General features: G+C 27.4%; 1 protein-coding gene across 3 annotated transcripts in view; it reads right to left on the bottom strand.

Annotated features, from left to right (window-relative positions):
• Positions 1-8,108: 8,108 nt before the first annotated feature.
• LOC107454415 (uncharacterized) overlaps positions 8,109-14,112 on the bottom strand; it is a 68,774-nt gene continuing 62,770 nt past the window's right edge. For all 3 annotated transcript variants that reach the window (XM_016071610.3, XM_016071608.3, XM_016071609.3), the window contains exon 5: positions 8,109-8,445. In XM_016071610.3, coding sequence (XP_015927096.1) covers positions 8,359-8,445 — 87 coding nt within the window. In that variant the 3' untranslated portion in view covers positions 8,109-8,358. The remainder of the gene's footprint in view (positions 8,446-14,112) is intronic.

Here is a 14,112-nt window from a genome sequence, read left to right as displayed (position 1 = left end):
TTAGTGGAAACCATCTTAAGCTACGAAAAAGTTTAAACCTATAGAATTACATCAATGTTATCCATAAATTAAAATTTTTTATTTATTAGAGATTAGGGGAAATCATCTTTAGATACGACTAAGAGTAAGTTGTTTACAGTTTTCCTTAAAAACAAGTTTTAAAAATACATTAATGAAATTTTCTTTTAAATTTTAATATTGTTTTTTTTTTAAATTTTAATATTGATTTTTTAAATTTTAATATTGTTATTTTTTAACTTGAATTTTTTTTTGTGATTAATTTTTGATAAAACTGAAATACGCCGTGATTTTTATTATGCGGTATATTTATATAGTTTTCTTCTAAGAGGACGTCATACCACGGGAGAAACTTTTCATTGCAAATTCTCTTTCGCCTCCCTAAGTTAAAATTTAATGTATAGAAAAAGTAAGTTCAGGTTTAACCTCTAGTAAGCAATGAAGTTTCAATTGCTAAAAAAGAAGAAGAAAAAATCAGTATCAAAATGCAAACAAATTATTGATTGAATTATTTTATCTCTATTGCTTAATCCTCAATTATCCTTTCATAATTTCTTTTCATTTTGATATTTTGAAAATTTATTTTCAGTATTTAAAATTTCATGCCTTATTCTAGGTCTGACTTAACTCACTTTTTCAATACTTTAAATTTTAAATTACTTTCAGGGGAAAAATAGAATTTACAATGAAAAGTTTCTACATCCTCTTTATTCTGTATCGAAAATACGTGCATAAAGAATTTACTTAGTATAAAAATTTACGGAACCTACCTACAATTGAATTTGAACTTATATTCCTATAATCACATTAATGTTATCCATAAATAAAAAATTCTTAATTATCTGAAAAGTATATTACTAAAGTTTTTTATACCTAAATAGGTTTATCTGCGGTTCATAGTTTTTCTTAGAAGCAAAATTATTTAGTTTTATACCTTAAGTTTTAATCATGCCTCCAATTACAAGCCAAGACATTTTTATTTTCGTAACAACATAAATATACCATAAGCCTTATCATTACTACAGGGTTAAAAAGTTTCTTGCGACATTAGAGGACAAAAATATTTCTTTTTATCTAAGTATTGAATGAAGTTTGTAGAGTATCGAATGTCATGGGTAATGATACAAAAATTATAAGAAAATTGGTTAATAAATTCTTATGTGTTAGTAAAATAAATAAAATAATTCTATCAAACTTTTTTGTGAAATGTCATGAGTAATGGTGCAAGAAATTATGAGAAAATTAATTGCTAATTTTTTATGTGTCATTAAAATAAATTAGATATCACTATCATATTTATTTGCTTATAAGATGCCACGAGTAATGTAAAAATATTTAAAAGCAATTAGTTATTATATTTTCATAGGTTTTTAAAATAAATTAGATAACGCTACCAAAACTATTCGTTTATTAAATTTTATGGATAAAAGTCTAAAAAATTTATGAAATAATTTCAAATAAGTTAGATAATATTACCATAATTTTTCATCCATAAATATTTACCTATTTATTACCATGAAACCAAAGAATTTATTAATTTATAATTACAGTGTGTTTTTTAGTGCATTTATGTATCGCAATATAAATAAAAACATACATATTTATATTTTCATATGTTTATACTTTTTTATGTTTTATATATGCTTTTATATATTAATTTTCTTATTAATCTACATGACTGGAACTCAATAACTTGAGCTTAACTAACTTATTGTCTACAACATCTTGTTGTACAAAAGTAATTCATTTTAAAACGCCGTGATTTCTCACATACGATCCATTTCCTGGATGACCGATTTCGTTCTGTTCTAATATATATCCTGGTTACGTTTCTTCGATCTGCTAACCTCTTTTTCCTGCTGTCTCTGACCATTAATATTGTCCAATCTTTACTTTAATTTTAGTAATCAACGACAAAATCATCAAATTCCTTAGAAGGTTCTTAAAGATTTGAAAGAATACGAAGCTATTTAGAAAAAATTTCTACAAAAACTGAGGGAGCTTAAAAACAAAGAGGGAATATTAAGAAATAAAACCCGAATTAAATGCTGATAGAAAAATTAAAATAAAAGTAGCAAGGTAAAAAAAATTACTTCGGAAAATATTAAATTCACAAATTCTTGAAATTTATTAAACCGTGAGTAGGACTAGAGTATACTTAAGCAAAATAACCCTTAAACGTCTCTTGTGAAGTATATTGATGTTTTATCCTATTTTAAGACTTGATCAGTTCCAATATCTGTCACTGAAAATTACGGTCTACGGTCTAGGTCTGCTGATTTACTGTAAAAAATTCTGGATAGAATTACAGTAATATAAATCCAATATTACCGGAGCTTGTCACGGAACAAAAAATCTGTTATACCGTAATTTTTGCAGTTATAATTGCCATAAAATCATTGAATCACTTTCATTAAATAAATATTGCTGTAAAATTTATTGTATAATATTTTAAGGTAAAAATTGATTTTACGACTGATGCACCTAAAGTGCAGGTGCTTTATATTGTAATTTGAACCGGAATTTTTTACAGTGATGGCAGTTCACCTAGTTAGACCTAGTTTTCTTAGATAAATGTAGAACTATTTTATTATAACATTTATAGCTATAACTAGATAATGTTATCTTAAAAACTGTAAACATATATCTTCAAATCGAAAAAAAATTGAATTATCAAGTTTTAGTACGGAATTTTCCAACAAAATGAGAATTTTTAAAGGCTAAAAATATAGTAAATTTTACTTTACTGTCTAGAATAGTGTGCTAAATTCAGGTTGAAATATTATTATGTATGCAAACATAAAGTATGATGCAAGATTTTTTTTTATCTTTGTGTTATTTCAATTACTAAATATCTCACGATAAACAAAAGCATAAATTGACAAATGGGAATGATTTGGAAGTTCTATAAAGTCAAAACTGAATTTCTGTTTATTGAATGTTGTTAAAATGTGACATTTATTGGTTCTTTGTTAATTTAAAAGTTTGTTTTTTTAAGTACTTTTAGTAAGAAGAAGCTTCCATAAATTGAAACAAAAATTTTTTGCTTTTTATTCTCTAAATCCAGTTTCTTATGTTATTGTTTCTTATTTTTAAATTATTAAAATAATGATAAAACTAAATGATTTTTAATTCTTTACAATTCAATTTTTTCAGCTAATTCTTTTAAACAAATATTTCATTGTAAATGTTTGTTTATCTATAGGTTTTGCCGTAACATTGTGGCTTTAGAAAAACATTTACGGCTAAATGCTACCGCCCGTTACAAGACTCTTTAATAGTTACTACTGTTATTGTTATTATTATTGTTACTTTTTATTTTATGTATTATTTCTCGAGCTTCCCTTTCATTTATTTTGTTCTAATCTTTCCCTTCTAAGAAAATGTGGAGTGAACGGGAAATAATTGTATCTAGTTTTTCATTATTGTTTGCTTAAGGATATATTTTGTATTGTATATCTCCTGTCAAATTCCCTTCCTGAATATAAAATGACTGCGATGCATTTAGGAAAAATCTCTTAAATAAAGAAACAACAAGTTAATAAAAGAGGAAGACCCAAAAATAAGAGGAATAAATGCAGGATGATGGTAATGCTCGGTTTCCTGTGCTCTCCTTCGGAAAAATGTCTGAGTAAGTTTTAAAGTTAGTTACAAACTTTTTCAGCAGATGGCGCTGATGACTGAATAACTCTAAAACAATGATTCCTGCTTCTTGGCAGATCATACTAACGAAACTTTTCATACAGATATTTGTTAATTCTGTTTTCAGATTGTGTCTGATTGGTCAGCTTAAAAACAATTTTTTCTATCAATTGACGGACTTCGCAATTAACTTTGATAATGTAAATGAAATTGGTTTAAGAAGAGTAACACAGCAAATCGCACACATTTTTCTCCTTCTGTTTGTCCTCTAATTCATCTTTCAAATTATTATTTATTATTGGAACTTGTAGTAACAAAGCAATTAATTAGTGTTGTGAACAATATTTTGAGAGACTCACTTAAATAAGTGATATTCTTTTGAAAGGAAATCATTTTTAAAAGCAAAGTTGATATTTATTGCCTTAGATTCCTGGCCTGATTCAAGGACTTTGTCACTCAAAATGTAATTTATTCATCGCCAATGCAAAAAGTTACTTGATGGTAAGATTAAAAAAAGGGTTAGTTCCAAATAAGAATTCTCCATGAGCATATGTGCGTTAAATGTTAGTAACTTTGAAGTGTTTATGACTTAATTAGATCTTGATTATCAAGCGAGAGTGAATCAAATTCAGCTCACGTGGAGCTGTGAACCAAAACCAAAAACCAAATACCAAAAACCAAATATTTTCAGAATTAAAGTGTCATAATGAGTATATATTTATATCTATTTATCTGATGTGCTCAGTGTGCGTAACATGTTTTAAATGAAAATTCATAAATAACAAATAGATTAAATAATATTATATGGCATTATATGGTATATTATTTCAGTATTATTTATAGATAGTATTCTGTAACGACCACCATTAACATAAATTTTTAGAATTCATGTCAAAATGAAGTAAAGAAAAAGTACAAGCATTAGGAATCGAAAACTAACTATAAGGTGAAGAAAAATCAGAAACGCAGTCAAAATCTGCTGAATCACGTGTGATGAAAAACGTCAAAGTAAATTTTAATATGTTTCTAGCAATCTAAGGAGGATATATTCTAAGGAAATTTAGCTATGTTTCTAGCAATCGTCTAACTACTGCTGTATGTTTACTCCGACAATTAAATATGTTTTACATTTTTGTTCCGGTTTGCTCAGTAGTAAATCGTTCTTTTTCGATAAAGTTTTCGTTTTTTTATCGCTTAAATAATAATTTGAGACATTTGATGTGCATGTTTTTCTGGATTCGTCTTTTATTTAGATTCTAAAAACAAATTAAAGATAGTCATGATGCAACACCTTGTATATAAGCAATTATAGGTTTTTATGCAGAGTTTAAAAATATAAATAAACAAAATGAAACTAAATGTTAATAATCTCTGAGCTAGTATTGTTTTTTTTTTTTCGCTGCGAAATGATTTGAAATCAAAGAACTTTTATGCAAATCAAGTTACCCTTAAATTAATTATACATACTTGCAACAAAGCCATAATTTTATAAATAAATGTATGATTTTTTAAATTTTTTTTGTAACATAAAATGAGATTTCAAATACAATTAAAAGTTTGATTGATTAAAAGAAAATTAAAAGAATTATAATTAATTCATGCCCTCCAAGTCGATTACTGTTAATGATAAGTTTTATCACACTATAATTTTGCACCAGTTTTTAAGAAAAGCATACTGTTAAAAAATATTAAGTTAAGAAATACAGAAATCTTCTTGATAACGGTATGTTTATGAAATTCTCTATAAATAACTATATGTTGTAATTAATTATTGAGCTTCTTATTGATTAGATAACTTAAAATATTAAATTTAAAAAAAATGAGCACCTTTTAGATACAAAAATTTACAAGTAACTTTTCAATTTTTTTTGACTGATTAAAAGTTTAATTGTAATTTTTGAATTGATTCTGTATTTCAATACATTATCTTGAACTCAATACAAGATAATGATTAAGAAAAGCATTCCATGTTATCGGTGTTAATTTATCATGTAGATTTAGCGTTGTAAATTTTGAAAAATACTGCGTATAATGCGATGCATTAAATTAATTGAGGCATAAAAATAAAAGTGACGATTTTGTATAACTACAAAACTTGCAAAGTTAAATGCGATTTTATAATGAGAACTATGCATGAACATGAAGACAGGAGATTTATAATGAACATACGTCATGCGCAAAGAAATGGCAACTTACAATTTTTTATTTTTAAATTTTAATTATGAAAAATGCTTCAAAAAAGGAAACTGTGAAAATTATAGATAGTCCTAAATTTTTTACTTTATTAAAAAAGGGAATTGCTAAAAACGAATTAGTAAAGAAAAATTTAAAAAATGTGATTAATTTAAATTAATTAAAAGTAAAGCGATTAGTTTTAGTTGGTTATGAGTCATCCGATTGTTTTGTTATTCGTTTTTCCTTCTTTTTATAATTGAACATTTCATAATAATTGAACATTTCATAATAATTGAACACTTCATAATAATTCAACGTGTATAAAATAAGTAAAATTGCAATTAACATGAGCATATTTTATTTCCAATTAATGAAATGCAGAAAATTATGCTCTGAGAAATTAAAATAATGTATCTATGTGTATCTAAGTTGGATGTTTCATGATAATTCAACAGAGTGTATAAAATAAGTTATACTATAAGACCCACACACGTATAGTCTAATTTAATGCAAGAATAATGCATGGACAAATAAAAGTGATATCATGTATTTCAATTAATTCTTTGGACTAGATAAGTTTTTAGATTTAATTTTTATATGGTTAAATATTTCACAATAAATCAGCAGAATGTATAAAATATGAATAACACCAGCTTCAATTTAAAATTAATTTAATACAGAAAATTATACATGAGGAAATGAAACTGATAGAAATTATTAAGATTAGATTGACTCAACTGATTATTTTGGTAATGTCTAATTTTCTATATTGGATATTTCATGATAATTCAATAAAGCGTATAAATCAAATTATATTGCAATAACCCGCACAAGATCATTTTTTTACCAATTTATTAAATACAAAAGTGCGACATAGAGAAAAAAAAAGTAAAATGATGTTTGAGAACAACCCAAATGGAGAAGTTGAATAAAAAGACAATGGAGAAGTTGAATAAAAAGCTTTATTGGAAATCAAAAGAAATCGCCATGAGTGTTGTAACGCAGGTCCCATTGTCTAGAAGCAGGTCTTTGCCTTTGCTTTAGAAAGATTGTGGTTGATTCTGGAAGAAGTACTGCACAGTTTTCCTGAATTCGTCGTCCGAATCGAAGAGTGCCCTTTGCAATGCTTTCTTAAGTGACCAAACGATGAAGAAGTCACAATGTGACAAATCTGGACTATACGGTGGGTGTTCCAACTCTTCCCAACGGAAATTTCGTAAGGTCATGTGAGTTTCACGGTAGACGTGTGGGTAGGCATTGCCATAAAGAAGAAGCGCTTGTTGTGTGAGATGGTCTGATCGTTTGCTTTTTATTGTTTTTCTTAGTTTCGCCAGGGTACTGTAGTATTGTGTTGAATTGATCGTGCTCCCAGAGGACAGGAAATCATTCGTTGTTCCGATCCAGATATCTTATTTTATTTTTATATTTTATAACCATTGTTGGACAGCCGACCCAATTTCGGGTTTACGACTACTAATGTTCAACTCCGTAGCCTTGTAATTCTGAACCAACCCAGAAGACAAGGGAACTCCTGAATCAGTACCCTCAGAGATATGATTTGTTATGGGAACATGGAGGACTCTGTGACTCGACAGATTTAACGTGCATCAGTCACCGTTTACTACACGGGGAGTCTTCAACCGTCAGGGATCGAACCCACGACCTTTTGGACATGGGCCCAGTGACCTATCAACCAGGCTATCCCGGCCACGATCTTGATATCTGTATAGAACAACTTTACTACGATCAGTTTCCTCTCCCGCAAACAGCTTTCATTGTCGAATGCCGTATGTAATGCACATCTTTACCGCCCTTTTTTATCCCTGTTTAGAGGCACTACTATGGCTGCAGTCATTTTGACGCATTTACATGTGTCCACTTTTCATTCAGGCAGGCCTTATATTTCAATTAAATTGATTTATCTGGTTTCTTTGCTAATGTGTAATATGTTGGATATTTCAAGAGGCGTATTACTTAAATTATATTAAAATATTCTATTTCACTATTTCTAAATTCACTATTTCTATTATTTTATTTCTAAATTATATTGAAATATTATATGACGCACGTATATTCTATTTCCTGCAAACTTAATTGATAAAAAAATATATCAATGAAGAAATTAATGTGATGTTATGTATTTCAATTAAAAACCATAATTCACCCCATTAATTAAATTTTTGTAATTAATTTTTTTTATATTAATGCATATTTCATGATAGTTCTATATAGTGTATAAAATAAGTTATATTGCAATAAACCACACACGCATATTTTATTTCCAACTAATTTAATAGTAAAAAATTAAAATTTCTCAGTGACAAAGTGTTTTTTATTTCGAGATATATTCAATACGTTATGTTTTGATTGCTTGCGTAACAACAATGACAAGTATCTCTAATACATTATGTAATGATGACAGGGAAGGGAGGATCTTGAAGATAAAAAGAATGTTCTACATATTCTAAGATGTGCGATTGCACTCCAGCGCACCACCATTAATATCCAAGGTTTTTTTATCTCTTAGCGCCTCTCCAAATCTTCGTCGTAATAAGATTTCGGATGGTTCTTGAACATTTTAGAATAAACAACATTTCTCATTATTCTTTCCTGTAAAGAAACAACACACGCACATCATGTATTGAAATAGAAATGATGATAAACAAAATAAAAATTTTACATTCAATTTCCGCATTGTATCTTGTATTTTGCTATGTGTGATGTAAAATATATTACGCTGTTGCATACATAAATACAATGGTTGAGAAAACTTTTTTAACTGCACCAATGATTGGATTCAAACCATTAAAAAAAATAGTGCATTTAACATTTTTTTTCAGATTTAGGAAATAATTCCATTTTAATAATATTCTTTGAAATATTAAAATAAGCATACAGTATTTTCTGTAATTATCACCTTCAATATATATTTTTAAATCATTTCCCAATTCTAACAAAAAATTAATTTTAAGGCTAAAAAAAAAAAATTAAAACTGTCGAAATCTTACGAATTACTGAGAAAAAAGGGTTTAAAGATATCAAGACCTGTTTGTTTGTTTTTGAAATCCAAGTGGAGTTGGAAAAAAAAATATTAGGGAATTCTTCAAGTTTCATCAAGTGATTGAATTAGCTTTAATCTTATTCTTCACTCTCTCTACACTAGTGATTCGACAGATATCGTTAACATATTTTTCTTTCTCTTCCTCTAATTAATTTGTAGCTCTACTGATATGAATATTTCTTCAACATAATTTTTAAAAAAAATTTTAAAAATTTAGTTTAAACAGTTAAAACGGAATTTCCTGAGATGCACCAAAACAAATTATGACCTAAAGATCAGGAGTGTAAATTCAACCATCGGATATAAATCCTAACGTCTTGTAGCCGACGAACTTAAATAATCATTAAAACAATTCGAACTTAATAAATCATTAAATAAAGTAAACTTCATTTATAACATCAGGGTTCCGCGGAGAGAAGGACGATTATTTAAGGTTCCATAGCCAAAAAAAATTGGGAATCGCTGTATCTTACTAGTCGAGGGAAAAAATAAATGAACAAATTCATTCGAAAATATTTAACTGATACTGTTTAATTTCGCAATTCATATTAAAATAATATTTGAGAAACGTAAATTTATTTACAAGCAGTAGAAGAGGACGAAAATGAAACATAAAATAAAAAAATTGATTTCTTGAAAACAAAATTTTACAATTTGAGATTTAAAGCAAGTTACACATAATGCTTACTTAAAAAAACGCGTATTTAGGAAAACTATGTAGCTTTTAACGAAAATAAATTTGGGTTATTATTTATTCTTCATATTTTTCTTTCTTAGAATGCTGATCGAACGTTTTTAATATTTTTTCTTCTAAGACCACAGAATGTTTAGTGCATTGATTTTAAATACTTAAAAATTTGCTATTTTGAAAGCATGTGTACTAAAATGCTTTTCGATTTTATAAGAACGGATATTTCTAAGGATTAATATTATTTTTGGCTAAAAGCAATATAGATTTTTAGTTATAATGCAAACAAATATTGCCTTTTAGCTGCTGTTTGAGCTATTCTGATCTTAGTCGTAAAGGTTTAAACAAAATTTCCATTTGTTCTGTAATCCTTTTTAAGATTCCTGCATTTTAGCAACCTTTTTTCCATTTTTTTTTTATAAATAAAACGAAAAATTTCTTAGCACAATAGAATCGCGTCAAACGCCTACGTATCTTTTTTTCTGGAAACGTGAAAATATTGAAAAATAATACCATATGGCATTGAAAATGCGTATTCAGGCTATTTATATTTTACTAAAACTTGTGAAAAATATCTAAGTGCTTAAAATGGTTTAAAAGAAACTAATGCTATGAGTGAAAATGGAATTAAGTCTTAAAGGCAGCTCAAGAAATTTCCAATTTAAGATGAAAATTAAAAAATAAGTTGATCAACGATAGGAGTTTGAAAGCATCTACATTTTAAGAACTAAGATCTGTAATTCTTGTGTTTTAAGAGCAGTTTTAAGCTGCATAACACATAGAAGCTTTTTTAATTATTACTTTTTTCAGTTTTAATTTTTTATTTCGTTAGTAAAGTAGTCGATCATGTTTTATCCACCTGTCTGATATGGCCATTTGTTTATTTCAAGCCATTTAATCAAAGTTCTGACAAGGGGTTATTAAATGATATATTTTGCCTGTTTTATGTTTTACGGTGGATCTTTACTTAATTGTGTCTGTTTTATGCAAGTATTTCAAGAGTTTTTATCTTAAAAATCCTGGTACCATCTCGCTTTTTTTTCTTCTTTTTTTGCATATTTGCAGCTTTAGAAGACGGAAAAAAATATTTTGGTAAGACTACCGAACTGTATGATAATGACATTTTTGTTTCTAAAAAAAAACCAAAACTCTGATTAATAAACCAAAATTATAATTATATAGTATTGAAACCATTCATTTTGTACTTTTTTCATTCATATGATAATGTCTTACCGGAAATTCCGATTTTTAAAACTTAAGTTCTTATTACGACACATTTAGTATAAAATACAATACTGAAAAGTAAATTTAGCCCAATAGATGATATTTATGACATGTTTAAGTATCATGATATAATTACCAAATTTTACCACATTTACGAAATTTTATTATAAAGCTAGTTTTTATTTTTTATTTTACCAAAATCATTATTAAAGCATTTCGATAAAAATTATCGCTCTTTTTGCTGTTCTCATAGAGCAAGAAACACAGTATATTTTATCATATTCTGGTACTTTGGTCATACTTTCTTTTTCGATCTTCAACAATTTCATAGTAAAGGAAAATTTTCTATTTAAAAAGAACTTTTGATTTTAAAACTTTGAATAAAATATAGAGAAACGTTGCATTTTTAATATTATTCAGAGCTTTATTTACTCAAAAATTGTTAATTAATGGAAAACTAGAAACATCGTTATTTTGTTAAAATACAAAATAACTTCTCTGCAATCAATAAAAGCTTATCTTCCTTAAAAATGTATATTTATCAATTATTTGATTTAAACTGTAAAAAAAAAATGTTTTCTTTTCTTTTTTTAATTTCTCTCCTTTTTTTAATTTCTTTTCTTTTCATTCTTTTTGTCCTCTTTTTTCTTCTTTCTTACTTTTTTTGTCAAAACTTACATTTTTCTATAACCAAGGAGAAATGTTCAAAAATATTTTCACATTTTATTTCCTAGTCTCAAACTATGTTCCTGAATTAAATTCAACTTGATTGGCTCCAGGTACATTTTCTGACGTTCGAATTTTCGAAACCAAAATTTTGATTTTTGACATCTTAAATTTTGGAAAACATAAATTTTACTTCAGCAAGTTCGCTAACCATGCATTTAATTTAAAATTTAAAACTGATTTTGTTTTTAAGTTTTTTTCAAGTCGCATAATTTTTTTCTTATCAAACTTTAATAGATGGTGATCGAAACTCAGAAAAGTTATCCCCGCATATCCGTTTAAGAATGAAATAATTTCGTTTTTAAGCTTGCTGTTTCAAACTGCACTATTTTTAAAATTTTATTTTCGTCTAAATTATATTTTAAAACATCTAAACTAAGTTGCTTGGTAGCGTTTTAACCTTAAACTGACATCTCCTAAAAGAGAGAAGGCCTTCGCACTGATTCATTTAGTAGTCCGACGTAACGAATATAAACTGCGCAGAGGCGGAAAAATTGAAAATATGTAACAACATTTGGGCCTCTGAACTGAACAGTGAGGGGAAAACACGAAAGATGTATTTCATTTTATAATCGTCATTAAACTGCCAACCTAATTTTGAGTTTACGACTATCAGTGTTCAACTCCGTAGTTTGTAATTTTCAACCCAATCCAGAAAACAAGGCAATTCCTGGATCAAGTATAGGCGGAAATTTTTATTCTCGGAGGACTTTTTGATTGAACCAACCCGAGTTTGGGTTACACGGAGAGGAAAACAACGAAAATCTCCCATGGTTTGTCACTACGTTCGGATTACTAAAGGTTTAGATTTTCCGATTCTGTTAACTCGTACGGATGCCTTCTCTCTTCTTGGAGGTGTTGCTTAAGAGAACGCCATGACATGGTAGAAAGTTTTTGTCACAAATTCTCTTTAAATTCTTTAACTAATTTAAAATTTAAAGTATAGAAAGAGTGAGCTCAACCAAATCTAGAGTAAATTATGAAGATTCCAATACTGTAAAGAAATTTTCAAAACTTACAGATGAAAATTAATTATGCGAAGATAACTTAGGATTACGCAAACTTCGAAGTTCTCTTCCAATAATTTGTTTGCTTTTTGGCATTTTGATTTTTTTTTACAGTTAATGAAATTCCATGGCCTTACTCTAGGTATGTTTGAACTCGCTTTTTCCTTCCTTTGAAATTTAAATTAGTAATGGAGTTGAAAGAGAATTGAATCTCCTGTGGCTTGAAGGAAACTTTGAAAGACGAAAATTATCTTCAGTGGCATAACATCCTCGGCTACAATGGATTCTTAATAAGTTTTTTTTCTTTTTTAAATAATGTTACATTGCTGTGATTTGTAAGGATTGTTTATACTTAGAGAGAGAACATAAAAAAAATACTTTGATACATAATTCATGCTATAACATGACAAATTTTAATTTTTTCAAAAAAAAAAAATTAGCGATTTATTTTGAAGTTTAAATAATCTCCTTGCGTTAAATTTTTCCCTAAATTTAAAGATTATTTGGTAATTTCAACTCTATTTACATTTATCTTCAAATTATAGAGAAAAAAAATTGCACATTTTTCAACTAATTTCCATACAGAGTAGAAAAAGCAAGCTTCGGAAGAAAAACAGAACATGAAAATCGTCCCTCTATCTTTTGTACTAAACTTTTTGGAACATTAAAATGACTATAAAATATTCTGTGGCAACTTATTTTGAAATTTCTTCTCTGCAAGTTGTTCTTATTAATCTAGAGAATGTGTCAAAAAAAGTTTCATGGAATAGTCATCAAAATTACAGCGCATGGGAACTATTTCAATTTCCAGTTCAAAGCAAAATTTTTGTTTTGAGGATCACTACACAAAACACTAACAACAATAAGTTTTATAATAAAAAAACAAAATAACACTAATATTGTTAAATGGTTTACATATTCTTATGATTTTAGTAATTAACATGCTTTTTTATATCATTTAATTAACATAAAATGGTCAAAATTAGAAAATCGATTATTCGCGAGATTTTCACGATTTTGGGAGTCTATTGTAGCCTAGCCTTAAACCAGGTTAAACAATGTGTCTATTGCCCGCTGTTGAGCTGCTTACATGTCAAAGAAAACTTATAATTTCATATTTCAACCTCAGAAAAATTTTATGGTTTTGGTTAAAGCAGTTGATGAGTTTGCTTCTGTATTATTTTGAAAAGGTACCATTTTTATTATACTGAATAAGATATAAATCCGTACTTTTGTTCAAAAAACACAGAGATGTCAAAAACCGAATAACTAATTTACAGCTAAATAATTGAGACTCGAATGTAAATATTATTGGTTTTTATTAATTTAATAATCAGTTCTACCATTTTAAAAATATTCAATGATATTAAAAATGCAAATCACTGAATCAAATTCAACGGAATTATGTTTCAAAATAAATTCAATTGCGCGTAAACCCAGCATCTTTGTAATTCTAATTGTATAAAGAAATAAATTACTCGCGAAGAAATACAATAAAGCGGAGAAAAAAATCATTTCTACTCAGAAGAAAGATTTTTTTTCTCACAAAAAAAAAAAAACGCTTTTCAGGT

The sequence above is a fragment of the Parasteatoda tepidariorum genome, chromosome 3 (assembly GCF_043381705.1).
Source record: "Parasteatoda tepidariorum isolate YZ-2023 chromosome 3, CAS_Ptep_4.0, whole genome shotgun sequence".
NCBI classification, from domain to species: Eukaryota; Metazoa; Arthropoda; class Arachnida; order Araneae; family Theridiidae; genus Parasteatoda; species Parasteatoda tepidariorum.
Note: the sequence above shows the minus strand (reverse complement) of the source record. Positions and strands in the feature narration are given on the sequence as shown.